General features: G+C 41.9%; 4 protein-coding genes across 7 annotated transcripts; 1 reads left to right on the top strand and 3 right to left on the bottom strand.

Moving 5' to 3' along the window:
* Positions 1-1,506: 1,506 nt before the first annotated feature.
* Positions 1,507-12,827, top strand: ptpn2b (protein tyrosine phosphatase non-receptor type 2b). 3 transcript variants are annotated; one of them, XM_080515706.1, is made up of 10 exons: positions 1,507-1,696; positions 3,321-3,411; positions 3,535-3,635; positions 4,687-4,785; positions 6,270-6,407; positions 7,136-7,345; positions 7,506-7,667; positions 9,200-9,396; positions 9,489-9,569; positions 11,673-12,827. In XM_080515706.1, the coding sequence occupies exons 1-10, from the start codon at positions 1,640-1,642 to the stop codon at positions 11,692-11,694; spliced, it is 1,158 nt and encodes a 385-aa protein (XP_080371832.1). In that variant the 5' UTR covers positions 1,507-1,639; the 3' UTR covers positions 11,695-12,827. The 3 variants fall into 3 exon arrangements, with proteins under 3 accessions (XP_080371832.1, XP_080371831.1, XP_080371833.1); XM_080515705.1 differs by lacking the exon at positions 11,673-12,827 and having other exon boundaries at positions 9,489-10,164; XM_080515707.1 differs by lacking the exons at positions 1,507-1,696; positions 11,673-12,827 and having other exon boundaries at positions 3,365-3,401; positions 9,489-10,164.
* A 781-nt stretch (positions 12,828-13,608) lies between these two features.
* psmg2 (proteasome (prosome, macropain) assembly chaperone 2) lies at positions 13,609-16,824 on the bottom strand. Its single transcript, XM_080515710.1, has 7 exons — positions 16,654-16,824; positions 15,949-16,120; positions 15,532-15,590; positions 15,219-15,337; positions 14,970-15,149; positions 14,385-14,505; positions 13,609-14,181 (listed from the first exon to the last, which is right to left on the bottom strand). The coding sequence occupies exons 1-7, from the start codon at positions 16,708-16,710 to the stop codon at positions 14,101-14,103; spliced, it is 789 nt and encodes a 262-aa protein (XP_080371836.1). The 5' UTR covers positions 16,711-16,824; the 3' UTR covers positions 13,609-14,100.
* Positions 16,825-17,589: 765 nt separating this feature from the next.
* On the bottom strand, positions 17,590-20,404 carry LOC308144567 (putative 2-ketogluconate reductase). Of its 2 annotated transcripts, none has more exons than XM_080515708.1 (6): positions 20,363-20,404; positions 19,443-19,821; positions 19,081-19,252; positions 18,801-18,979; positions 18,308-18,404; positions 17,590-18,051 (listed from the first exon to the last, which is right to left on the bottom strand). In XM_080515708.1, exons 2-6 carry the CDS (start codon positions 19,816-19,818, stop codon positions 17,895-17,897), a joined length of 981 nt encoding a protein of 326 aa, XP_080371834.1. In that variant the 5' UTR covers positions 19,819-19,821; positions 20,363-20,404; the 3' UTR covers positions 17,590-17,894. The 2 variants fall into 2 exon arrangements, with proteins under 2 accessions (XP_080371834.1, XP_080371835.1); XM_080515709.1 differs by having other exon boundaries at positions 20,367-20,388.
* A 2,675-nt stretch (positions 20,405-23,079) lies between these two features.
* Positions 23,080-25,450, bottom strand: LOC308144436 (putative 2-ketogluconate reductase; the record flags this gene model as incomplete). The annotated part of the gene is made up of 5 exons (XM_080515551.1): positions 23,080-23,236; positions 23,793-23,889; positions 24,247-24,425; positions 24,527-24,695; positions 25,078-25,450. The coding sequence occupies 5 exons, from the start codon at positions 25,448-25,450 to the stop codon at positions 23,080-23,082; spliced, it is 975 nt and encodes a 324-aa protein (XP_080371677.1).
* Between the last annotated feature and the right edge of the window lie 438 nt (positions 25,451-25,888).

The following is a 25,888-nucleotide window of genomic DNA, read 5'->3' as shown; positions in this document are numbered from 1 at the left end:
GAGGCCCCCCCTGAGATTCCCCCGGGCCCCGTCCCCGTTTCCAAGAAGCCCGCAAGTTCACCGGGCCCCGTCCCCGTTTCCAAGAAGCCCGCGAGTTCCCCAGGCCCCCAATGCCCGAGATCCCCGAGAGGCCCCCCCCTGAAGATTCTCACGGGTCCAGTCCCGGTTCCGAGAGGCCCCCCAGAGTTCCCCCGGGTCCCGTCACCGTTCCAGCTCCCCTTTTCCCTGTTCCCTCAATAAACCTAACTGTTTGCAAACAACTTCCTGCTTGAGGTCTGCTTTTGGGTTCAGGACACTCCACGCGCCGGCTCCCAGCCGTGACAGTTTTAGCTATCCTCAACTAAATTCTCTTTTTTTGCTTTTTGTCTTTTTTTTTGTCTATCTTCTTCTTTCCACCCGTTTTTCTTCTTTCGTTTTTGGGTGGGTGAAGGGTATCAAAGATTACGGGTGTCTGAGGCTTTGCCTGCTCAAAGACCTCAAACAAGCCCAGAACAGGACAACACAGGGTCCAACGTGTGGCCTGCCAGTGGGTTTCATCAGGCCATGGGATGGTGGCCTGATGAAAGTGCCACAAAAACAAAGGAGATAAGCTTAACTGTTCCTAAAATGCTTCAGAAAGAAAAGAGGACACGGCACAACACCGAGAAATTAACAGGAGATCTCCCTCAAATCGGCCTTATTTTTCCTCGCCGTTCCAACTTTTCGTTCCACAAATCGACCAATCACGAGGCGCAAATTCATTGCCGTTCTAAGTTTCATTCCCCTCAGGGGAAACTGCGGTGGGGAAATGCTCCTACTATCAGAAAGAAGGCGAATCTGTCAATATGCATTTGTTTTTTTGTTTTTTTCTAAACTCATCTCCCAATTTTCCATTCTTTTAAAATGTACAATGGAGATATTATTTCAGTAGGGTTTCTTCTATTGAAACAGATCTGGAAAATATAAATTAATAAATGAAAAAGAGGAAATGTGTGACATTAGAAGTGCTGCTTCTGACCTTTTTGTGGACCAGTAATCAGTCTCAGAGGGATTGTATTACTGATGTGTACTTCTGTGTGGCTCAACAGGCATCACATTCCCCAGACATTTGGTGTTGACTGACAAAGAGCACGTCACAGATCGCACAGAACATCTTACTGGGGAGTTTGGCTAAAACCATATACAGTATTGTTAAAATCCTATATTGTTAAAACCAATGCCTCATCCTCCTGTGCGTTCACAATCAAGGTCATTTTATGGACAAAATCCTTAATTAAAATATAAGTATTGTAATCGTTGTTGTTGCAATCATCTCTCGGAAGAGGATATTATTTTTGTTTCCATCAATTACGTTAAATGCATGTTTAAAATGACTACTTGCCAGTTCTGACTCTGTGGATCAGTTATTCGTTCTTTTAATATGACACTTCCTCTCAGAAGGGGGGGGGGGGTGTTACTTCTGGTGGCGCATGCGCACTGGTGACTCTGCGCCGACAGGAGGTAACGCGAACAGACGCTCGGCGAGCTGCGGGCTAAAGGAGGGAAGTGAAATTTCTCAGACCGAAAGCTCCTCTGGCACGGATAAAGTAATGAGGTAGACGGCAGTCTCTCTGCTTAACACGGCCATTGTGTGGAATAGACGGCCACTGGCACCGGAAACATGAACCGGGAGTTTGAGGACATAGACTCGGAGGGCCGGTGGCAGAAACTCTACTCGGTAAGTCTCGTTAGCGCGGTTAGCATGGAGCTAACGCTGGAGGTAGTATTTAATTTAGAGCGCGGACGGTTCGACGAGCTCAGCAGGTTTCTATTCTGAAACCAGACCAAGTCAAACATGTTGATTTGGTGTTTTTGTTTCCTCGTTCCGCACGCCTCGCTTTTCCTGCTCGTCGGTAGTCACTCGCACTCTTGTGTTTGATTGTCTCGATTCCCGTAAACTCAGTCGCTCTCAAGCTTTGATGCTCTTTGTTATTGTTTCCACTGTCATGTCACTGCTGGTTCATAACGTCCCGTACGGTGGTTTGTAATGACTGATACAACCTCTTTTATATCGAGTAGAATTAACACCGCAATGTAAAAGTTCTGTGGATTGTGACGGTGGCGAGATAAAATGCGTGTAATGAACAAACGGCGGTGATAATAATTACAGTCCTCTTCTCGTGCGTGTTGTCACTTTACAAATGATAAGAAGAAGAAAACAAAACTGAAAGTCAAAGACGCATCGTAATCAAATATCAATATTTATCAGTGGGTAAGTTACCACCCTGTCACAAGACAAACACAAACGATTTATACACACCTGTAGCCAATCTTTAGTCCCCATTGTAATTAATGTGCATTTTAGTTGGCTTCGTTCAGAAGCACCGGAATCAAACCCACGCTTCCTTAATAGAGCACATTGAATGCCATTCATATGAAACGCCGCCAAGGTGTATAAACCAATACTAAAGCAGCGACATAAACATATTTAACCAATTTAAGAGAAGGTGCAGACCAGATGGTTGAGTTCTTGCCTTGCTGACCAGCAGTCCTATAATCTGTTATAAATGCTGATGCAATTCCACAAGACTTTTCCAGTAGAAAATACAATTGTTTAAGGCATTTAATTTACCACATGGAAGAAGCCAAGTACAGACAGAGGTTGAGCTTGATTTTCTTTTTCTTTTTCCTTTAATTGTCATGTCATTTAGACTGAAAGAGCCACTGCGAAAGATCTGGTCTCTATTTCAATCTGTCAAAAATGTTAGGCAGCCTTTCTGCTCTTGTGAAATATGCTTTCAAGCTGGAGTTACAAGCAGCCAGTTTCTCCGTGGTCTAGATTTCCTCAAGCAGATTGATCGGCCCTGAAGGCAAACTCTCAGTCCCCTTTAGACATAAAGCAGGACTTTAGAGAAAACCTCTGTCTGAATATCTCAAACAGAGCTGCGTTTTTTTTGTTTGTTTTTTTTTTGCAATAAAAATGTCACAAATAATATCTGGAGTCGGGTCATGGGGTGCTATAATAAATATAACCAATGATGTCAAATGAACCCTAAAAGAATTTGGAAGCCTCCAGATGCTTCTTAATAAATATTATGGCCTTGAACCTCTGTTTTTGGGATTAATCCTGGCTCAATGGTCTGTATTCAATTTGATCTTGACAGGAAAAGAGGCTTTTGGAGTTATTCATACGTTAATAAATGATCAATTGGATTGACTATATTTAGGCTGAATGATTTTCGACTGCATATCAAGCTTTAAGAAACCACTGTACGAAAATAAACTGAGCCTCCATCAGACAGAAATGTTCCTTACAATGTTTTTGTTTGTTTCTCAAGCATCTTTGTTCTGTTCCTGTCCAGGAAATCAGGAATCAGTCCCACGAGTGCTCCTACAAAGTGGCCAAGTATCCCGAGAATCGCACCCGAAACAGATACAGAGATGTCAGTCCTTGTGGGTAAACATTTGTAGAGAGTCCAAATTGTTTACACTGCGATGCTTCTGGAAACCCAAAGCCAAGCCTGTCAATTTTCAACCCGCCTCCGACTAATGCCCTGTTTGTCCTGCTGCCTGCAGTCGATCACAGCCGGGTGAAGCTGGAAAACACAGAAAATGACTACATCAATGCAAGCCTGGTCATGATGGAAGAAGCCCAGAGGAGTTACATACTAACTCAGGCAAGTCCGACAATCTTGACAATTCCCCTGGTCCCTGGATGGTTGCGGTGTGACAGTGCACTTCATAAATACAAGCAGTCTTTGATGGCTAAAAATTATATTTAAAAAAAGCATGTTTTTCCGCATATTCTTAATCCAAGATATTTAACAAAAAAATTTAACAAAGAAAGTCCCTTCAGTTATGAAGCATTTTGCATTTTGTTTAACAAATGCAAACATTTTGTCAATGTATGCTGTGTTATAGTTATTGTTCATATTTATACTATCCTTCAAAATAGAGGCACGAAAGAAAATGTTGCTTTCGGTCGGTGATTGCCGGAATGTAACTTTCATTACTGTCTTTTGACAGAAAACATCATCGTGTTTTAAGGAAGGAGAAGTGTTGACTAATGTCCTGGTGATGGACGTGATTTGTTTCCTCATCATTATGATACTATTTCTAGAATAACTTCAGATGGACAATAAGCATTTTGGGAACAATGTATTGCAAATGTATCCGTTCCTTTTTGTGTTACTTCAAGTTTCCTGACATTTTTGATAGTTGTTTTTTTGTTACCATAATTGATGTGTTAATGCCTGTGAGACGATTCAAAGTTTATTGGTGGTGACTGGAATCAATGACCCCCAGACTTATTTCAGTTTTGCTTGTTGAGATAATGGAGTATTTCTAAAAATCCTTTGACTGACAAAAAGAACAATGCCACTTGTGTTGACCTGTTACTCTTTCTGACCTGTTATTGTGTAACGTTGTCTCTAGTTTCTGGGAACTATTTGGCAGTTGACGATATTTGCTGATTAGAGTGCAGTTTTCTCAGCTTAACCACATCACCTTTTAGCAGAGCTGACCTTTTAAGTGAGCTCGTGTTCCCACCCTGCACAGCTCTGTTGCATAATTATCACGGCGGCAGAAAGCGGCTTGTGCTCAGCTAATTTATTCACAGCATTTTATGTTGTTGTCATTTGCATTGTGAACGACTTGAGTTTCCCCCCCTGGAGTCTCTGGCCTGCCACCATGTAATAATGAAAGTGTGTGTGTGCCTTTTGTCTGCAGGGACCCCTCAAGAACACCTGTGGTCACTTTTGGCTCATGGTCTGGGAGCAGAAAACCAAAGCAGTCATCATGCTCAACAGGGTGATGGAGAAAGGCTCGGTGAGTACACCAACAAAAAAAAAAAAATAGAACACACTTCTAATGTAGTCCGGTGCACAGCCGCCCACACACCTGCACGACGATTGATGTTCACATCCATATTACATGGTGAGGTGAAGGGTCGGCTCCTGAATGATTCACTGTGACGCGGCAGACGGCCCGGGGCCACGCGCGTAGGTGTTTTTGTAGAAGCCTCGTGAAACGGCTCGGGCGGCAACACAAGGATCTCTTAAAATGGACCCACAACAAAACTGCATATCAAAGCCGGCAGTCTGGTGAAGAGCAGCGCAGACAGATCAGCTGACCATTAGTTCACGTTCAGGACAGAGGGGGACGGAAACAACCCTCACATAGGCCGCACTATTTAGACTGCCTGGTACACCTCCACGGTCTTGCTGATTACACCCTTTAATTGTAACTTTAAGATACAATTACCCCCCCCCCCAGCATTCTAAAGCTGCTGTGCATTTATCCTCATGAACCCAAAGTGAAGTTATTAATTGCAGCTTTGCATTGTCTTTAGTGACATTGCTGAGATCAGAGGAGAGTTTGACTTGATTAAAGGATGTGTTTAATTAACTTCACTACTTTGGAAGAGCTCCATTTGGATTAGAGCAAAAAAAAAAAAATGACAACTTGTTCACGGATGTATGAGATGATCTGGGAAGCAGCCCAGCGTCTCTAAAGTCCAGTGATCCTGCAGTGTGCAGATTAAACACACAGGCTGAAATGCTCTCATGCAGAGCAGCTGTGACCTCTCTCTCTCTCTCCCTCTCCCTCTCCCTCTCTTTTTCTCTTTCTCAGTAAAGCAGCTGGAGTAGATCTTGCTGGGTCATGAGATTCACTTCCAGAGTATTTTCCTGGAATTGGAGGATAAAGAACACCTAGTAGAGCGATATTATTAACCTCACAAGAGTCTTTTATTCAGGCCAGAGCTCCACGTCTGTAGAAGCATGTTTGCTTTATTGGTTGAGCCCCAGAAGTTTATACTGATGGCGTTTGCTCAGAAAATGCTAAACGTGGAGGCTGGTTGGAGACATTCGGCTGCAGTACTGACCTTTTGTTCGGAGTTACATTTTGCCCTCCGTTATTTAATAAGCGATTGTTTTGACCTGATCAACAACTTCAACAGTCACGATACAAAGCGAATTTATGTTACACTGAAGAATTGGACCTTCAAATTTAGACCAATCTAATAAATGTTCTAAGAAGCTACACCAGTGTACACTTTCCTATTATTAACAGCTTTTATTTTATGTTTTTTGCACAGCACTTTGCAATACTATTGTACACGCATTGTGTGTAGGATTTGTGTCTTTTGTCGGAATGAATTCATTTATTACTCCACTTCCATCTCTGTACCATTGTGCATCTCAGTCTAGTAGATGAAGTAGTCTTCATCTGCAATACAACTGCTTTTCATCACGTCAGAGGTTTGATGCGTATTGATGTATTTTATTTCTCCATTTTGTTTCTCGTCACAGGAAAAGTGTGCCCAGTACTGGCCCACGGCCGAGGAGAGGGAAATGACTTTCAAAGACACGCGTTTCTCAGTCACGCTGTTGTCAGAAGACACCAAGTCGTACTACACCACCCGAGTGCTGGAACTGCAGAATATCAACGTAAGCCACAATATTACTCGATACACTGAGCAAAGTTAAAGTAAGAAGATTCGCGAGCTCACATGTGCTTGTGTTGTTTTTCATTGTGAAAGCAGTTTTTATTTGTGATCAGCCTCATTGAGTTCTGTACATTCACGCTGAAAATACCACCATTATCCAATTTCTGGAGATTTTTCAAGGAATCATGGGAGGAGTGTGATGTGAAATCACATTACCACAACTTGATCTCTCCACATTCCACTATTTGTTTCTGTAGCTTCGATAATCTGATTGACTAAGTTTACTTAATTTCTACGGATGTTTTTAAAAAGAAATAGTTTTAAACAAATCAACAGTCACAATGTGGGTAGAACGGTTAACAGACGCATTTCATGTTAAATTGAACGAGGACAGCGGATAAGTCTGCAGTCAGACTGTTGTATTGTGTTCAACAGGTCAAAATAACATGAACATGTTTTTTTTAATAATTGCATTTCTGTTATCTCCATATTGGTTTGACACGTTATATTATATCTATCATACACGAATATTTTTGTTTCATAAAACATCTACTGGAATGATGTGAGAATACAAGCCATTTAAAAAAACAAGTCTACCCTTTCATTTGCCTCATGGGTGCTTCTTCGAGTTTTGAGTGAATCGAAACTGAAACTGTTGCTGAAATGACTTCCAGTGACGTCACCGATACATTTCTGCGAATGAACCCTCGTTTTCTTGTTCCCCCACAGACGGGAGAAAAGCGAGAGCTCCGCCACTTTCATTACACCACCTGGCCCGACTTCGGAGTTCCGGAGTCCCCGGCGTCCTTCCTAAATTTCCTCTTCAAGGTGCGGGAGTCGGGGGCGCTGGGGGCGGACCACGGCCCGGCGGTGGTGCACTGCAGCGCCGGGATCGGGCGCTCGGGAACATTTTCATTAGTCGACACGTGTCTGGTCCTGGTCAGTCCTGCTTCTCTCCTCTGCACGCCAATGGCTTCTTGATTTTTACTGCTTTGGGTTCAGACGGTATTGAGTAATTTGAATTTATTCATTAAAAAAAAAAAAAAAGCCTGTATATGCTATATATCTACTGAGATGAACAGAGGATCTTCTTTTCTAGATGGATAAAAACAAAGACTCGTCATTAGTGGACATCAAAAGCATCCTGTTGAACATGAGGAAGTACCGCATGGGCCTGATCCAGACTCCCGATCAGCTGCGCTTCTCCTACATGGCCGTCATCGAAGGAGCAAAATACATCATGGGAGACTCCTCAGTGCAGGTAATGAACACACACACACACACACACACACACACACACAGAGACACGCACACACACACCATAACAAGTCACGCTGACACACGTTGCTGCTCTCGACGCTCCACAGCACTCCTCTGTTGTTGTGTGTATATAAAAACAGTCCTGCTCTCGTCCGTCTCCTCAACTGGCAAAGTTGTTTTTGTTTCACTGGAACATATTGCAGGTGACGCCATCGTTTTGAGTGTAAACAAGTTGCGTTCGCCTCATCCGGGCCAAAGTTGCGAAAACAAAACCCTCACGCTCTGGTTGTTGTTCACCTTGACCCATTACATTACATTAAAAGAGCAAAGGATGTGCTGAATGCTTGTAACGCACATTCTGCCACATCACCTCCACAACAATGCTCACTTTGGATTAGTGTGGTGGGATTTATACCCGCTAAGAACTCAAATCAATAGCCCATGAATGTGTAAATAGCAGCAGGACTCCATTCTTTATGCTAATCTATAAAGCAGTCAATTCCATTCCTTAAGTACGACCTCCATCAGACTGCAGTGTGAACGTTATCAAACCGCAAAGTGACCTGCACGCCCAGAAGGAGGCGTGACGACACACGGAGCACGCCGAAGTAAATATGGATACGACACCGTTCAGCGTCTGTAGATCCATTTTTTCAAGTGGCTGTGCAGTAGAAGCTGACAAACTGTCGACAAAATGACAAAGGGAAGAAGGAGGATTATGAGGAAAATGAGCACAGCCTTTAACAGTTTGGCCGAGCCGCTTCCTCCGCTCACCAAACAGATCGATGTTGGGTCACTTGTGAGCAGAAAATCCGCATTGGGGCGCATTTTCCTGCCGTGTGACCAGAACTCAAAGAAACTGGCATTTAGCTCCTACCAAGAACTTCTTTACCACGAGGAAGCGTTACGCAACTCTAAAGGTTTGCACCAATGACGAGCAGTTTAAGTGGAGTCATGTGAAAAGAGCAAGAACACCACAGACGACTCGGAGCTATAAATAAAGCTCGGACAGAGTCGACCTTATGAGGAGTTAGGAGATTTAAATCCACTACCTGTTTGGTGTGAACAATTGTTGAAATTGAAGATATTTTCCAGCTTGATGGATTTAGTTTTTTCCCCCCAAAGATAGTATCATGCGAATTATATAATTTTTCCATCAGTTACTCCTTGTGACCGAACAAGACGTGGAGATGAATTAAGGCACTGTCCAAATTCCTGCTCATCACCAGAGCTTTCCTGCCTCTAGGCTCGTCTGTCTGTGAAGTCGGGCGGCGTGGTAATCGGGTAAATGATCAAATCCTGCGGTGATGTACAGCAGGAGGTTTTAAATGACTGGAAAAAGAATAAATCACGTCTGTGCTCAATTGATACTCTGAAGGTCCAGTTAATTTTTGACAGGTGGAGAAAAACGTTTTAAAATCAGATATTTGATAAAACTGCCAAACAAGTGGCTGATTGTCACTTCACATGTGTCGCTCTTGTTTTCACCTTGTAATCTCATTACTGCCGCCCACTGCCTGTCGCCTCTCGTAGAACCAGTGGCGGGAGTTATCCAGGGAAGATCAGGAGCCGTCGTCGGAGTCTCCCCCCTCAGCCCAGTCTCAGGCCCGCTGTCCCGCAGAGCGCTACAATGGCGGCCAGCTGGAGGACGGAGACAACTACAGACAGGACTGCAAAGTACCTGCTCAGTCTCCGTGCAAGGACCAGGAGCAGGACAGCAACACATCACAGTCAGTACAACAAACCTGGACCGAAAGGCTCTTTTAAAATGCTCACGACACTCGTCACCTGTTCACCACTCGGTTTCTGTTTTTTCACGCAGCAAGCGACACAGAGAAGACAGTATCTCCAAGACGGCCCAAAGCAAATCCAGGACTAATGACTCGGAGAAGAAAAGAAAGAGGTACCGGTTTTATTCAGACCTTCAGTCATTTTTACCTAAATCCGTACAGCGAAGCAGTCCATAATGATCTGTCATCCTGCGTCTCAACTCACTACTTATGCAAACAATCAACATTGTAACAGTGCATTTTAAAAGAAAATTGCTCACTTTTCTTTTTCTAACTGTTCAACTATTTTTGACACATTTTTGGACACATTTGAAATGAATTGAGGAAATTCAGATAATTATTATTTATTTATTTTTTACCCCCAGCATGCAACTCAGCTGTCCAATTGCAGAAACAGCAGTGTGGTTTTTAGGTTTTTGTTCGTACTCTTTAATTCGCTGCAAGCCTTTAGGTTGAAGTCTTGCAGGTCGACGTACAGCTCACGTTCCAATAGGGGCAGACAAGTGAAAATTCATGAAGCACCGCTAAAAAAAAAACCCAACTTGCCAACTCATTTCTGAACACGCGTCCTTTGTAGTGTGACACACCAACGTGGTTCCAGTAATGCAGACGAAATGTACAAAGTAGAAACCCGCAGCGCTTGTGACGAGGTCTTTCTCTGCTGTTGTGGTTCTTCTGGACAGCTTGGGCTGCATTTGCTGCACATGACACGGGCTGACCTGCCCGGGGGAGGTGGGGGGGGTGGGGTATAGTCCCCCCCCTCCCCCCACCTCCCCCAAGGCAGCAACAACAACCACCAACAGCACATTTAGAGGAGGAGGTTTTCCCACAGCTGTTAAAAGCGCCCGCTCTTGTACATGGAGGTGTGTGTGTGTGTGTGTGTGTGTGTGTGTGTGTGTGTGTGTGTGTGTGTGCGTGTGTGTGTTATCCTTGTTTTTGTGATTTGCTTGGCTTCTGTGGTTTGGAGTTGTTGATCGTATTGGTTGCCTTCCAGCATGGCGAGTGTGTGTCGGGTGAGTGTGAGGTGTGTGTGTGTGTGTGTGTGCTTGTTTAGTCAACTACCATTGGAAACATAAATGTCCAGTTAGGTTGGAACATTTTGACTTGTTTGGTTCTGTCAAGAAAGAGAACTCTCAATGAGTGACGGCCATGAAAGACAAAGTAGGAAGTGAAAAAGTGGCTCAACTAAACGACTCCCAAACCGTAAGGACATTTGTGTTGCGATGATGCATTTTGGCAATGACCCTCGTACCATCGAAGTATCGGATTACTTCCCTTTTAAAGACACTACCTTTATTTGGATCGAATAAGGATCTTTCTATTCTTTTCTTCACAATGCAAAGCAATAATGAGGTGAAATCCAACCGCTTCAGAAAAAAAAAAACCTCAAAGGGAAAATAAATTTCCTTTGGCGTGAGATTAATTTCCAAGATGCATTGTTCCAACAATAATCTGTCAACCGGGCATTTCCTTACTTTTTGGAGCAGACTTTACTCCAGGCACCGCGTGAGTTCTGCTGAGGCTTGTGGCATGTTGTTCTGCTGTTGCTGGCGCTGCTGACAGAGTCGTGTCATGAGACCTTTAGCATGGCGGCGTTTCCAATTGGTTTGTGTTCAGTGCGGTTTGTAAAGTTTGGACTATTGATTCCCGCCAGGACATCCAAGAGGACACGTGTAGATAAAACGAGCAGTGGAGAACCTTTTCAACCAATGAAAAGTCCTCTCCTTGCCTATTGTTTGCTTTATTGATGTGGCTATTAACTATTTACTATAAACGCTATATTCACTGTATTCCACTGTTGCCTTTCTGTTCAACTCTAATCATCAGGAGTTTTCTAAGTATTCCATAATAAGACTCTTCAAGGCAATCAAAACATGCTGAAGCTTGACTCCCTGGAAGACTTGGAAGTTAAAGCGATTATCTCACAAATTAGTGCGATATTCATTTTAAACCGCAGTTCACTGCACTCGGAATCAATCTAATCTGAAAGGGATGCATGATTGTGAAACACGACCCAGCTCCTTGCTTTCAGCCCATGGTTTGGCATTGTCGGTTTCTGCTCTCTGTGGCGCAGTTTCATCTTGACTTCTTGCCAAAAACACTAACTTGACCTTGGGGCCCAGGTTGCAGTGATCGCTGTCGAGCTTCACTCACAAGTGTGGCAGAAAGGATCCCGGAGTCGCAGCTCTTCAACTGTGTTGTGTCCCGTTGAACAGGGCGAAGACCAGCGACTGCTAACCGCCAACCGCCTGCGGCCCCGGGCAGCCAAGCCAACACCGGCAGGGAATTCCAGCCCCCCCCCCCAAAAAAAACGTCTTTGTCCTTCATCCTCACTTCCACCTCAGCAGCCGGCTCTCCTCTCGTATCCGCTTTGTTTTTATTGAAGTGGTCCTCGGCCAAAGTAGCATTTTTCACTCCTCCGGATCCTCTTTCCCCTCAGCAGCTTTTTAATTTCTCCCTCCCCCCAACCTCATCCTCTCTTGACTGTTTACAGACGACACTTTGACATTCTCTGAAGACAAAGACACCAGCGCTTTACTCCCAGTCTGCACCTCGTCCTCCATCAGCGCTGCTTCCACAGTCGCAAAACGAGCTTTCTTTTGTGTGTTAATATTATTTGCAGCGTTTTCATTTTCCTCTGCATCCATGAAATTAAAACTGAACGTCGGGGCTATGCATTGCCAATTTATAATGCTGTTCATATGTGTATTTTTGGAATAAAAAAAAGCATTTTTTCAGAGGTAACATAATAAAAATGTTTTATTTTTTATAAGAGATTACTTGAACTTTTTCAGGTGATGTGGGGCAGGTTAAACAAAAAGCACTGCCTCCTCCCACGTGACAAATTAAATGGCATGTAATGTTTCCATGATGTACATAATGTTCTTTTTTTTTCTTTTTTTTTTAATGTGTATAAAAAGACATATTTTTGCTTGTATAAAACTAACCCATAAAAAGACGAAAGCTAATGTTACAGATCTGGATCCAGTGAAAAGCTGATTTGATGACTTGTTCTTCTGTTGAAACGGATGGTCTTAAGTTTCTTTCTTTAGAGTGTACTCTACAAATAAAACTGGTATATCTAGTTTATATACAAACCTGTCTTTGTTGTCAATGGTCTGCAAAAGAAACTTGCAATACATAACAAAGTTTTGGATTAAAGCCAAGTTTATTTTAATGGGATTACCGATCTTATTTTTATCAGTTGATTTGGTGTTTTTTTTCCTATTTTTTCTACATGATTCTCACTGTAAATCAACTTGGTGCCATTATACATATATTAAAGATAAAGATAAACCTATTTTACAAGCACATCTTTTCCAACTCTGCAGTTTTGCTTCTTTAACATGGAAGCAAAGACTTTTAACCCTCCTGACATGCTGGCACGGTTGTTTCAAATGTTTCTAATTTGATAACTGATTCCACAATATATGGCTAAACATGACCTCGGCGAGCAGGTGTGACCTTTAGGGAGGCCGTTGCCAAGCAACAAAGCGCCAGCATGATGACTCATTGTTAAATGAGCAAGGAGCCACATTTGTTTCTGATTTCAGCTTCGTTTTAACTTTAAGGACGTTACCTTTTATTTATTGAGCATCGACGTCACAATGCTGGTTTATCAGCTTGACAAAACATCCGATCATTTTGCACACTATACCACAATATTGTCTGTTAAATGTTGCATTGTTAAAGTAAAACTAATAATAAATGTGAAATGCAAAATGACTAAATTTTAGGCACGACAGAAAAGTATGATCATGGTCATGAAAATTGTGCTTTCACCCAATTACAGGCTTTAAGTGGCAGATAGCCTGTGAAATCGCAGGTACATTCATTAAACTACCCACTGTGTTCTTCTCATTTATCCCTTTGTGAGTTGAGAAGTCTCCTAATCAAAACAATACAATTTCGTCTTGGGACTATATTCCGATCAGCTCTCATTACAGTCAATTTAGCTTCAGTCAGATTTGCTCCCAAATCAGTCAAACCTCTTCCCAGTTTTCTCTTAAAAACTCCACAGGGACCCGTCTTTCCCATAATTATGATGCAGATTTAAAGGTCGGACCAAAAAAAAAAAAAAAAAAGCCAACAAAAAACTTGGCAAAACAGCTCAATGTCTGAGTAAGAGTGCTGCTTTTGTTTTTACCACTTGTCCAAGTTGTAGAAAGGAATCAAATTACAGAGAGGTGGGACTGCCAGGAATACAGGATGGCTGCTGGCCAAGCACTTTCAGTCAAGAGGGTGCAGGCGGTATCCAGTGAGTAGAGCAGTTAAGAGTATTCGCCATTTTCAGATGGAATCACCCGATTGTTATCTTTTATTGGAAATCATAAACATTTAAATGGCTGCGGTACTACTGGAGTACCCCCGACACAAGTACTCGTTTTGGTCGATTCCTGGAACATGTTTTATGTGACGTCGATGCATATCAAAAATAAAGTGGAGAAAATGGAAGATTTTTCTTTTATCTTACTATTGTATATATTTTTTTTCATATGAAGTAGAAGTTTGTGTATGAATGATCAAAATTGAGGGTTCAATATTATCTGAAAAAAATAAAAACAAGTTTGGCAGCTGCACTTTTCACATGTGCTATTTTACAAGGTAAATGCAGCCAAAACCGACAACAGAAACATATGTTGATCAGAACAATGCAGGAGGGATGCCACTTCCAAACAGCAGATTCCACGAGGTTGGGATCTTCCATTTGTTAGCCTGTCTGTCCTGAAATGAGAAAAACAAATAAATAAATTGGAACGAATTCTCCAAAACCCAGATTCGAACTGGAAATTCTGCTTTATCGAAGCTGGAATGCCAACAACTATACCACAGTATATCATAACAGAATCTGCAACACACAAGACCCAGTTGGCTCAGTCCGAGTAGGTTTAGCGCCGCATTGCTGGTTTGAGACGTTTGTTACTGACCTGAGTGTCCAGTAGATGGAGCCAGTCGTTGAGGTGGTTGACCAGAGCGAAGGCATCTGGGATGTTGTCGCCTTCTGAACAGAAAAGTAGCAGCACGGCCAGCGGAAGATCCTCGGCACAGCTTAAAAAGAGAGGGCGGATAAATGCATAGTGTTATTATACAAATCTAATGAGTAAAAATTCAATTCAATTAGGTAATAAATAACTCGTATATGTGACTGAGCATATTGTAACTCATAATTAACTCCAATTGTGAAGGAAATAAATAACAGGAAGGTCATAGATTTACATGTTGAAAGTTGTTCCCTATGCAACAAACAATGTCGAGGCAGATGCTTCATGTTGGCTTCCCTTAAGTCCCGTATCAGGATAAAAATGCGGATTCAGTTCAAATGCTGAATGTTGATGTCTGAGGAACCGAGTTTGTTACTGTAATTGGTGATTTATCAGAGCTGAGACAGTCAAACTGTTGAAATCGAGGGAACAACAAATAGTCATCGACTTTCAAACATTTCAAACAGTTCAAATCACACCTCTTCAATTGGACCGTGTGGTTTCTCCTCTGTGTGAAGCTCTGTCCCTCACCTGTCGGCGTAAAGTCCTTTGGTGATGCCTCCTCCAGGGATGCAGAGCCGTGGTTCAGTGTCGGCGTCGGGCAGTCCGGGGAAGGCGGGCACTCGCTCCATCTCCTTCCAGCCCAGCTCCTTCAGAGCATCTGCGCTCACCTTCAGCAGGGACGGCGTCACCAGGAACCTCAGAGGTTTGCTGACGAGGACATGTTTCCTTTAGCAGTGACGTCGCGCGGCAAAGTGATGATGCAGAATCTGTGTTTACCCTTGGAGCTGCTGGTCGTCCCGCTGGTAGGCGTGGCTGCTGGAAAGGACAACAGTCCTGGAGAAGCCGCTGGATTTGATCCACGACACAAGCAGCTGACGGAACCTTTTGGACTTTGTCTGCGGTGAAAACAAAGAACAAAGAATGTGATCCAACGACAGAGCTATAGTAAAGTTTCATTGACAGCAAATTGACATGGAAGATTATAGAAAACGTTGCCTCAGCGAAAAAGACCAACGATCAGCCAGACAGTGGTGATTAGTCATTAGTTAGTGGAATAAAGTCCTACTGATGCAGCACAAGGTGGTTTTACCTGAATAATTGGTGCTCTGATCTGAAGAACCGCCAGCTTCAGTTCTGCTGCTGTGTAAACTGTGAACGACAGAGGTTTCACATTAATGAGAGATTGAATTTTAGGATGGAATTTCCCATAAACTACAGCTATGAATTCCTCATATAATAACCAAACCTTTCATGTATCAAATTATTTGTTTACAATGATATAGCATATTTGAGGTTGTGGGTTCAAGGCCTATCCAGGCCTTTTTGTGTGGCGTTTATATGTTCTCCCTGGGCATGTATGAGGTTTTTTTTTTTTTCGGGATTCTCCAGTGTCTTTCTATAGTCCAAGAACACATGTTTGACATACATTTTATCCCCCCCATACAATCTAACAAAGCAACTGGCCAATTTAGTACATCAATTACAATCTTTAGAGATCATTTGGTACCTTCTGCAGGAGTGTGCAGCTCCTCAGCATCGTCTTTACATGTGGCGTACGGGTTGTTTCCAGACATGGGGATGAGACAGTCGGTGTGTAGGTGGCCCACTCTGCTCATGTTGAGGGTGGACACAATGAGGTCCACAGCCAGCTGACCCACGTTCCCCACTGCCACCGCCGGCTGATGGAACAAAGGCAGTTTGGAGTAAAAGAAGCTGATTGCCAACAATAACACTGAAGATTGACCATAACCTCAACTGAATGGCTTCAAGGGGAAACGTATTTGCAAAAAGGAAGATTTCAGCTTTGATCACAATGTACCGGGCATAAGAAAAAAAAAAATCTTGTTTAACCTGTCAAATCTAGATTATATTTACCTGGAAGTTTATGATCATTTTCTAATTTTCTATGTTAAATTCTTATTTTGTTTGTAAATGAGAAAACAATAGCATTCCACTGCATGTTTTGTTGTTCGTTTGTTTGTTTTTCTTTTATATTTAAACAAAATTGAACCAGGTCGAGATCAAAACCCTCTGATTGTAAACCTGGCATCCCACCACCACACTTCAATATTAATACTAGCTCATTATTAATATTATTACAAGTAACCCAGAACTGATTTCGAGTATTTTACAAGGACATATTGTGAGGAAAAACAGAAGAGCTGAGTCAGAGGAAGCAGACTGGGCGTGAGTAAACGAAACTACATCTCACCAGGAGCAGCGTGAAGTCTCTGAAGCACGGTGCAGTGGTTTGTGAGGAGATAAACATGGTGCTGTTTATTCGGCAGTCACGCAAAACCAAGAAAAGATCCTAATAACAGATTTTAATGCAGCTTTATGGCGTTGGATTACAATCTCTGAAAATCTTTCGCTATTTTCATGCCCGATGTTTTGGTCCTGTCGGCTCCTCGTGTCGACAGTTGATGACGCTACAAGTTTTAGAGCCCCGTAGATATGCCTAACTAGAATATCATAACAAAACTTTCATAGAAATAGAATCCATAAAATGTCTTTACAGACTGTTACTGTAGATTATGGTGGATCAAATATAGTTTTAAACATATAAATTTAAATTGTGGTGGAGGGACGCTTAAATTCTGATCAGGCACAATTAAAGCCGCATATAGCGCTGCACAGATTGACCCATTAAAAAAAAAAATCTATGGAGTCAATCATATCCACCAGAAACGTGTACATTTGGAATTGAATTTTACTAAATTCGAAATTGAATGTAATACGGCGGAACTGAAAGCATAGAATGCATCTGGCAGCAGTTTGTGTTGTTGTAAAATTTTACTGGTCTTGTGCTCTCAAGATCAAACTGGATAGGATGAAGTGAACTTTTGTACTTCCATTTTCTCTTATTAAGTGTTGTTATGTTTGATGTTTGTAATACTGTAACTGAAAATATTTTTCCAGTGAGGTTAACAAATTCACATCTGATACAAAAAAAATCAGATGACAGCTGTCATACAGTTATGGATTATGATACATGAGCAAACATCAAATCGATTTTCTATTTAGTAACTCATTTCCCAGTAAAAAATCCTGTAACATTAACCCTATATTTTTACATACTCACCTAACAACAAAGACATACACCTTTCAAATATGTAATATAAGTAGCATCTTTATTTCTTTGTGCACAAAATTATTGTATTTCATTCATCTGGGAACAACAGATCTGACTCTGCTTTCCTAAATGTTTACTATTCACAAATAATACAAGTTATTTCTATCAATATATTGTTAGTTATAAACAACAAGGATGACTTTTGAATTGTTATGCAGGCATTCACATTGGGTGAAGGTAACACGAAGCTTCAAGCCTTTATTGTTTTGCATCTATTTATCATGCAGATACAATTCATAGTACTGTTGTATTCAGGACAGAAACAAACCTGACTCACGCTGGGCTACAGGTTTGGTACATCCTGGTTTACCTGTCACAAATTATTTTGGTTTGACTTCATCGTGAGAAGGTTGGCCATTGACAGCTGCTACAGCATTGTCCACCATCCTCTGTACTATGTTTCTTGTTGTTGTGTAGGTGTTGGTGCCAACATGGGGTGTGATCAGCACGTTAGGGAGGTGGAGTAGAGGATGGTCCCTGCAAAAAAAGTCAATCAAAAAAATCAAAGGAGGAGTTAGTTATGAGAAAATGCCTATTCTGGCTTTTTTTCATTTTACGATAATTCAGTGTATTTTGGCTTTTGAAGAGTTCAAAATAAATCAATGTTCCTGTTGCTCTATGTTAAGTCTGATAGACTTGACCTTTTCAACAAATGTGCAGGAATTCAGCAATTCAAAGAATTCAGTAGATCGAGCTGCTTCGTTTGAAGGGTGTGGGTGTTTTCACACAGTACCTGGGCAGAGGTTCAGGATACGTCACGTCTAAAGCTGCTGCCCAAATTGATCCAGACTGCAGAGCTTTGACTAAAGCATCCTGGTCCACAACCAGACCTGAAACAGAAACCATAGTAAGATGACTGAACATAGATGTGGTTAATGGTTTAGTTGCTGGGGTTCCCTTAGCTCACAGTATCAACTGTATTTCCAATGTTCTGGATCAGTATGAAGCACTTGATGTTATCTTCTCATAACAACTGAGCACCAGACAGGGTACAGCATGTAGATGATTATAGTGATTAAAGGAAAAGAAACAAATCCTATTTTGAAGCATATACAACAAAAACTAAACAGACACAGAACAATATTGACAACAGTTCAATTGAAGTAATGACTCCATGGATTCCTTTTTAAGGAAGAACTTTGTCTTGTTTTATCTTACTTAACAAAAAAAATGTCTCTGTCATTTTTGCCATTTCAGAGCAGTTTGACAAAGCTCAGTCCTCCCACCTCTGCTGACGTTGACCAGCGTTGCAGTGGGTTTCATAAGGGACAGCTCTCTGTGGCTGATCAGGCCTCTGGTTTCAGCGCTCAGGTTCACCACCAACACCACGAAGTCCGACTCTTTCAGCAGGTCGTCGATTTTGTCGCAGTAAGTCGCCCCCACAGCCTGCTCATCCTCAACACTCCTGAACGGCAACAAGAGACAATCGTCACTAACAGTGTCTTGTTCGGTACTGAAACCTTTAGACAGCTGGCTTCATCCAATCATCCAAGCGAAGCTTTTTGCCTTCTGTTTCTGTTGTGATACAGGATCTTCATGTCGAAGCCTTTGCTCCTCTGAGCCACTTTGTATCCGATGCGTCCCATCCCAACGATCCCCACAGTCGACCCCGACACTTCCACGCCCATCAGACATAGTGGTAAATGAGTGGTCTTTGGGTCAACAGACACCTGGTGACCTATCATTGGATAGAAAGACTCTTTTTATCAATTAAAAAACAAAAAAACCCCAAAGATGCCTTACCTGAGATTTCAATACGTGAATGTCTATATTGTTTTGATGTGTAATTCTCATTCATTCATATAAAGAAGTTAAAAGTGGCCCGACGATCAAGTGACCAATACTGCCTGTACAACGTTTGAACTGACCCTCGACAATCTTCCGAGCCGACGCCAGCAGCAGACCCATGGCAATATCTGCAGTGGCATCGTTCACCACGTCAGGCGTGTTGGTCACCTTCACCCCCAGGCTGCTGATGTACGCCACGTCCAGGTGGTCGATGCCCACCCCTCCGTTGGCGACCACCTTCAGCGACGGCATTAAACGGAGCAGCGACGGCTCCACTGCGGGGAGCGCATTCCAAATGAAGACGGCCTGGATTTTGGGGCCGTACTGGTTGGGGTTTTGTCGAAAGTCTTTGTGGCAGACGAGCTGAAAGTGCTTTTCCATGACGCCCATGACGTCTTCAAGATAGCCATTCTCCCCAACCTCGGAGAAGAGAGCCCAGGGCTTGTCCTCTGCCATCACCTGGTGGATTGAGACAAAGGACAAAACCTTCCTCAATCAAATCTTAGGATGGTGGTGAAACCATTGCCAGTTAAAATAGACACTATTAAGTGAGATGGCAGACTTGTCCTGTTAAGCATCAATTTGTGATGCGTGTTTTGTTCCAGAGCTTTCAACTTATCTGTCAAAACTTATTTCTACCTGATCTTAAAGCGAAATTTTACCATTTTCATAAAAAGGTGAAGTTTATCTACTATCTGACTTCTTTCCCAATGTTACAAAGAGAAAGTAATTTAAAGTTGTATTTTGGCTATTTGTTTTTAAATCACTTTGACTTTTTTATCGGTATTTATTATGTAGAACTAAGACTTTTGGGTCAAAAACAGTGACTTCAATACACAATCGTTATCATTAATACACAGGCATGCAAATATACACACAGTCCTTTTTCGACTGTATTTGTTTTGATAAAACTCCCACAGCGACAGGTTATGTGTCATTAAAACCATCACATATAAGCAGAAACACGGTGGTATTTGGGTAAATATTGACGTATACTAACGGACTTGTGTTTGGACTCGTCTGCTCTTCAACCCGGAAATACTACTTAGTGGCTTTTTGTCAGGATTTCAAAATAAATGGTTAAACATTTTACAAGCACGACGCCGTGACACGATGCATATTTCTTTTCCGGATATTCACATTTTAAAAAATGCATTTAATAACAAGAATTAAAAAACAAAACAAAAACAAAGCTTCAGTGGACGTGTTCCATATTTGATTAACGTCAATAGCCAATCCAATTAAAAATACATTTGTTGTTGTCAGGGTGATTTTTCATGTATCAGGAAGTCAGAGGCAGATTAATCTAAATATAAGATTAGTCTTGAAATTATAGACACTGCAGAAAAATAATGTTTCTTTGTTGTTTTGTAGATACTAAGTACAGCCTCAGGAATCTTCATTATCCCAGCAATTAGTTGCGTAGACAGTAAACAATAAAACACAGAACACCAAAGACAACCAACACAGACTTTAAATTGCACGACAAGGCATTTAAAATTATATTCACAGTGTGTTTTGGTCCTGCATTTAGATATTCACTGTTTACATCCAGGTGCCATCAGTTTGGCCTAAGTTACTGATCTCATTTTATGCAGGTCATTGAAGCCTTTTCTGCAAACTTTGTCTTTTCCCAAACAGATTGGATCTTTTTACATACATATTCAATAAAACAAGAGTAAAATAAGTAACTCAACCATTTCTTGACCCATCAGCTTTATTCCATGCATATACCACAGAGCTTGGAGGTAATTTGGTGCAATATGCAAAACTCTTTATAAAATACCTTTCTGTGTTGCAGTTGACGTGCTGATCCGTACATGTGAGTCCCTTTAACAAGGCTTGATCTTTGTGCCTGACACAGCAGTTTCCTGACACGTGGGATAAAGCAGAGACGTCCCATCATGGCGACCGTCGATAGGTTGTTGTTATGTTCCAATCGCAAAATAGAGGGGATCGGAAAATCTGAATGAAAATACTGATCTATCAATCAAAAAAATGTTGCAGAAAGCATGACATACATGCAGCACATGCCTTTCAAGAAAAGAGGTGCACAGTGAAAGTCCAACGGTCAAATATCTGAATGATTAACATGACCCCTTCAACACAATAGAAAAAAGAAAAAAAAAGAAATAAAAGGAATTCTGATGACTGCTGGGAGAACCCCCCCCCCCCCCCACAAATGTTAACAAGGAAAATGTAGACATGTAGTAGTAAATTACTCAAAGCAAAGCCAGCTCAAAATCTTTGCATTGTGTCTGTTTAATGATTAGTTCATCTTCAGCAGTGTGTCTGACAAGCAGAAGAGTGGAAGTCAGCCATTTATCGAACACAGTGTCCAGACATGAGGAGTCGTGCACACAATTTGGTAAGCCATAAAACTAAGCAAGGGGAGAACGAGCAAAGGTCCAAAGTTATAGACCTTCTGCAGCCCACATATGACAGAGGATATAACACTGTTATTGTCTCAGCCAGTCATTTTTAATGGGTTTTCTTTTGTCGTTGCAATTAGTTTAATTTAACCACTTGTGTGCATTTGCATAAACTTATAAAGAAATTGTACTTAAAAAGCAAATTGTTAATCATATTACTTTGAAATTCCCTCTGGCAGATGTATAAAAACAAACTTGAAAGTTGTTTCTTAGCCGGAGCCAGAATCATCCTTGACTCAATTCTGTACCGATCATCACAGTAGTTCAGACTTTATGGGCAACATTTTCTCAGTAGTGTGATTTATTTTTGATATTTATTTTCCTTTTATTACATCATCTATTTGTTTTTCTTTGTCGGTAGATTCACTGGTGGTGCAGAAGGAGAATCTCTCCCATCTCATGATAGGATTGTATCCGATGATGACAAAAAAAAATGGAATTCTATTCTGATGGAAAGACTCATTTATCGGGGAGGAAACACAAGGAGGCAGACACGATGTTAATTCTTGTTGCTGTGCTTGTCAAAGGAGGGAACGGCGATGCCCATGGAATCCCTTCAGGCCAATCAAACGAGATCAGTCCAACAACAACATTCAAGGTTCAATATTATTTTTAGCCTGTCCATAGAATTCTTTTCAGGTTTGTAATTGCACTTGGCATGCCCTAACAAACAAACAAGCCAGACAGGCTCTATACTTGATCGAGGGACCAAGAGATACAAGAGAAACAAGACAAGTGCTCAGTGTTTTACCGTTCAACAATCAGTAAACAAGATTAGATCAAAATAAAGAAAACTAAAAGAGATCAAAACAAACCACAATAAAAGCCTTTTATCTAAGTTTTTTTCTTTCTTTCTCTTGGCTCTTTATCTGTGTACACTTGTGTATATTTCCACATTACCACTGTATTGTGCTTCCCTCCCCAAGATTTATTAATACGAGTTAATATATTGACCCAATAACGGAAATTATAATCACAGAAACAAAAAATACAAATAAGTCAATCGTGAATCTTTATTTGCAAGTTTTTTTTCCTAATAAACAGATATAAAAACATGGCAAGAACATGAGGAAATAATTTGTTGTAACAATGCTTCTTCCCGTTAAAATTCACTAACAAATCCTACCATGCAAATATTTTATGGGTTGGCAAAAGCGACAGGCTGAACACGAGCATCGGAGAGCCTGTCGCCAAAATAAGTTTAACAAGTTTCGTCTAACAAAGAAAGAACAATCCCCCCCCAAAAAAATGCATGTCGGTGTCACTGATAATGGCTTCAGTTCAATCAATTCGGCTTGACTTCATCGGGAATAGGAAGGCCTTTCACCGCTGCCACTGCGTTTTCCACCGCCCGCTGCACCATCTTCCCCGTTGTCTTGTCGGTGCTCGTGCCAAGATGGGGTGTGATCACTACTTGAGGGAGGTGGAGCAGAGGATGATCCCTGCACAGAAGAACACATGACAACAAACAAACGGACTGGGGTTTTTTTTTTGGTTTGTTTTTTTTAGGCTTTATTGCATCGGACTTGCATGAGAACACAACCTGAATATCAACTACGTATGTTCACAGTTCGAAGAAAGAAAACAAAAGCTGCACTGACTGATGGTGACCAGGCAGCAGTAGGTAAAAACCAAAACCAAGAAAATAAAGTGTTAATGGACCTAAATTGGATAGAAATTTATCAATTTGTTTAACTGGTACAAGAGTGAATATGAACCATGTGAAAAATGAATGGTATTTATAAGTGGAAGCCTGATATTCCTTTTGCAACTAATATTCTTCTTGGTTTATATACTGGTTGATGTTGGTGGCATTTCTTGTCTTTGCTAAGTAAGATCGTGAGTCTTTTTAAGTCAGATTAGCTCAATCTAATATTTAAAGTTGAACGGCTGTTTCTGTTTTCAGTGTACATCAGAAGTAAAGTACTTGGCTATGCTATGTATCATTGATGCTACATGCTGTACTGTTCGAAGGGTGTGGGTGTTTTCACACAGTACCTGGGCAGAGGTTCAGGATACGTCACATCTAAAGCTGCTGCCCGAATTGATCCAGACTGCAGAGCTTTGACTAAAGCATCCTGGTCCACAACCAGACCTGAAACATACACAGAAACCACAATCAGGTGTCTTTCAGTTGTTTTATGCTCCTTTTGTTTTCCCTCCCATAGTTCAAATGAACTGTCAGATTAGGCTTTTTTTTTAACATAAGATGTAAAACAATAAAGTGAGCTCACATAATATAGTTAATAAAATATTTATGGGGCTCAATGTTTTGTCTTATTGTCAGGCCAACATGTTTATAGCATTGATTTACACATAGAAGCAACCAAAGGAACCAAAACAATGAAGGTCGCAGGGTTTTAACAGTGTGAGCGTACATGACTGTCTGTCTCTCGAATGTCGTTTTGTTTTTGCCATTTCAGAGCAGTTTGACAAAGCTCAGTCCTCCCACCTCTGCTGACGTTGACCAGCGTTGCAGTGGGTTTCATAAGGGACAGCTCTCTGTGGCCGATCAGGCCTCTGGTCTCAGCGCTCAGGTTCACCACCAACACCACGAAGTCCGACTCTTTCAGCAGGTCGTCGATTTTGTCGCAGTAAGTCGCCCCCACAACCTGCTCATCCTCAACACTCCTGAACGGCAACAAGAGACAATCGTCAGTAACAGTGTCTTGTTCGTTACTGAAACCTTTACACAGCTGGCTTCATCCAATCATCCAAGCGAAGCTTTTTGCCTTCTGTTTCTGTTGTGATACAGGATCTTCATGTCGAAGCCTTTGCTCCTCTGAGCCACTTTGTATCCGATGCGTCCCATCCCAACGATCCCCACAGTCGACCCCGACACTTCCACTCCCATCAGGAATGGTTTATGGGTGATTTCTGGGTCAGTGGACACTTTGTAACCTATAAGGAAAGGAAACCATTTTACTCATTAATATTTCGTAGTTAAAGTCTGACCTGCAGCCGTTCAGAGTCTGTAACTCTTCATACAGTAGACCTCGAGTGTGCACATGTTTGTATAGAATGTGCAGCGCCTCGTGTGCATTTATTTCTGTTATTAATTGAAGTGTTTTGTAGCCTCATGAGTAGTATCAGACTTCCAAGGGGAAATATTCAACTGAAATCTTCTCAAAATTAGAAAATGTGTTCATGCTGTTTTGTGCTGCCTTCAGAAAGCTTCTGGTTGTAAACATGTAATAAGAACAAAGTCATTTTGCAACCACGTCTGTCGAAAAGAGTCAACCAGTCAGTCTAAATACACATGTAATGTAAAGTTTGAACTGACCCTCGACAATCTTCCGAGCCGACGCCAGCAGCAGACCCATGGCAATATCTGCAGTGGCATCGTTCACCACGTCAGGCGTGTTGGTCACCTTCACCCCCAGGCTGCTGATGTACGCCACGTCCAGGTGGTCGACGCCCACCCCTCCGTTGGCGACCACCTTCAGTGACGGCATTAAACGGAGCAGCGACGGCTCAATGTATGGATAATACCACACAAATACTGCCTGGATTTTGGGGCCGTACAGCAGTGGGTTTTCCAGGAGGTCTTTGTGGCAGATGAGGTGAAAGTGTTCTTCCATTATTTTGATGAAGTCTTTGATGTAATCACCCTTGACTTTCTCCGATATCAGGGCCCACGGCTTGTCCTCTGCCATTATTACCTGGTGCATGACAAGGTAACACTGTTGCATGTATTTTGGATTATTCACATAACTCAATACCTCATAGGCCCATATCGTAAAACAAATGAAATATTGCAACCTCGTATTTCACGCCTGATGCCCTTCGTGGACCCATCGGGGCTCAAACCTGGGTACCACACACTCAATGTCAAAGCTTAAAGGTGCGTTCACACATAGGCACGATCAGCTACGAATATCATTTTCCTGTCATTCCTGGCACATTACAGACATTCTTTATGTGGCCTAATGCAAAAGAATAAGGTTCTTAAGCAGGCATGTCGGTGCGTGACATTCAAGATATTCGTGGAGCGTGCTTTTGGCTGCCAAAACATCTTTCAAGAATAACAACTTAAAGTGCACAACTTAACGTGTCATGCTGGTGTTATGCAGTACAAATGTGCACATAAAAAG

Source organism: Blennius ocellaris, assembly GCF_963422515.1.
Source record: "Blennius ocellaris genome assembly, chromosome: 20".
Lineage (NCBI taxonomy): Eukaryota > Metazoa > Chordata > Actinopteri > Blenniiformes > Blenniidae > Blennius > Blennius ocellaris.
This window is presented reverse-complemented; position numbering and strand designations above follow the sequence as displayed.

Excerpts from the sequence above, each read along its gene's own strand:
- psmg2 (XM_080515710.1), bottom strand. The coding sequence starts at position 16,710 with ATGTTTATCTCCTCACAAACCACTGCACCGTGCTTCAGAGACTTCACG. Across the intron at positions 15,591-15,948 it reads GCTGCACACTCCTGCAGAAG|TTTACACAGCAGCAGAACTG; the intron begins GTACCAAATGAT and ends TGTCGTTCACAG. Across the intron at positions 14,506-14,969 it reads AAAGGACTTTACGCCGACAG|CTGTGCCGAGGATCTTCCGC; the intron begins GTGAGGGACAGA and ends TCTCTTTTTAAG.
- LOC308144567 (XM_080515708.1), bottom strand. The coding sequence starts at position 19,818 with ATGGCAGAGGACAAGCCCTGGGCTCTCTTCTCCGAGGTTGGGGAGAAT. Across the intron at positions 18,405-18,800 it reads GCTGGTCAACGTCAGCAGAG|GTCTGGTTGTGGACCAGGAT; the intron begins GTGGGAGGACTG and ends TTTCTGTTTCAG. Across the intron at positions 18,052-18,307 it reads TATCCTGAACCTCTGCCCAG|GGACCATCCTCTACTCCACC; the intron begins GTACTGTGTGAA and ends CTTTTTTTGCAG.
- ptpn2b (XM_080515705.1), top strand. The coding sequence starts at position 1,640 with ATGAACCGGGAGTTTGAGGACATAGACTCGGAGGGCCGGTGGCAGAAA. Across the intron at positions 6,408-7,135 it reads TGGAACTGCAGAATATCAAC|ACGGGAGAAAAGCGAGAGCT; the intron begins GTAAGCCACAAT and ends GTTCCCCCACAG. Across the intron at positions 7,346-7,505 it reads TCGACACGTGTCTGGTCCTG|ATGGATAAAAACAAAGACTC; the intron begins GTCAGTCCTGCT and ends CTTCTTTTCTAG.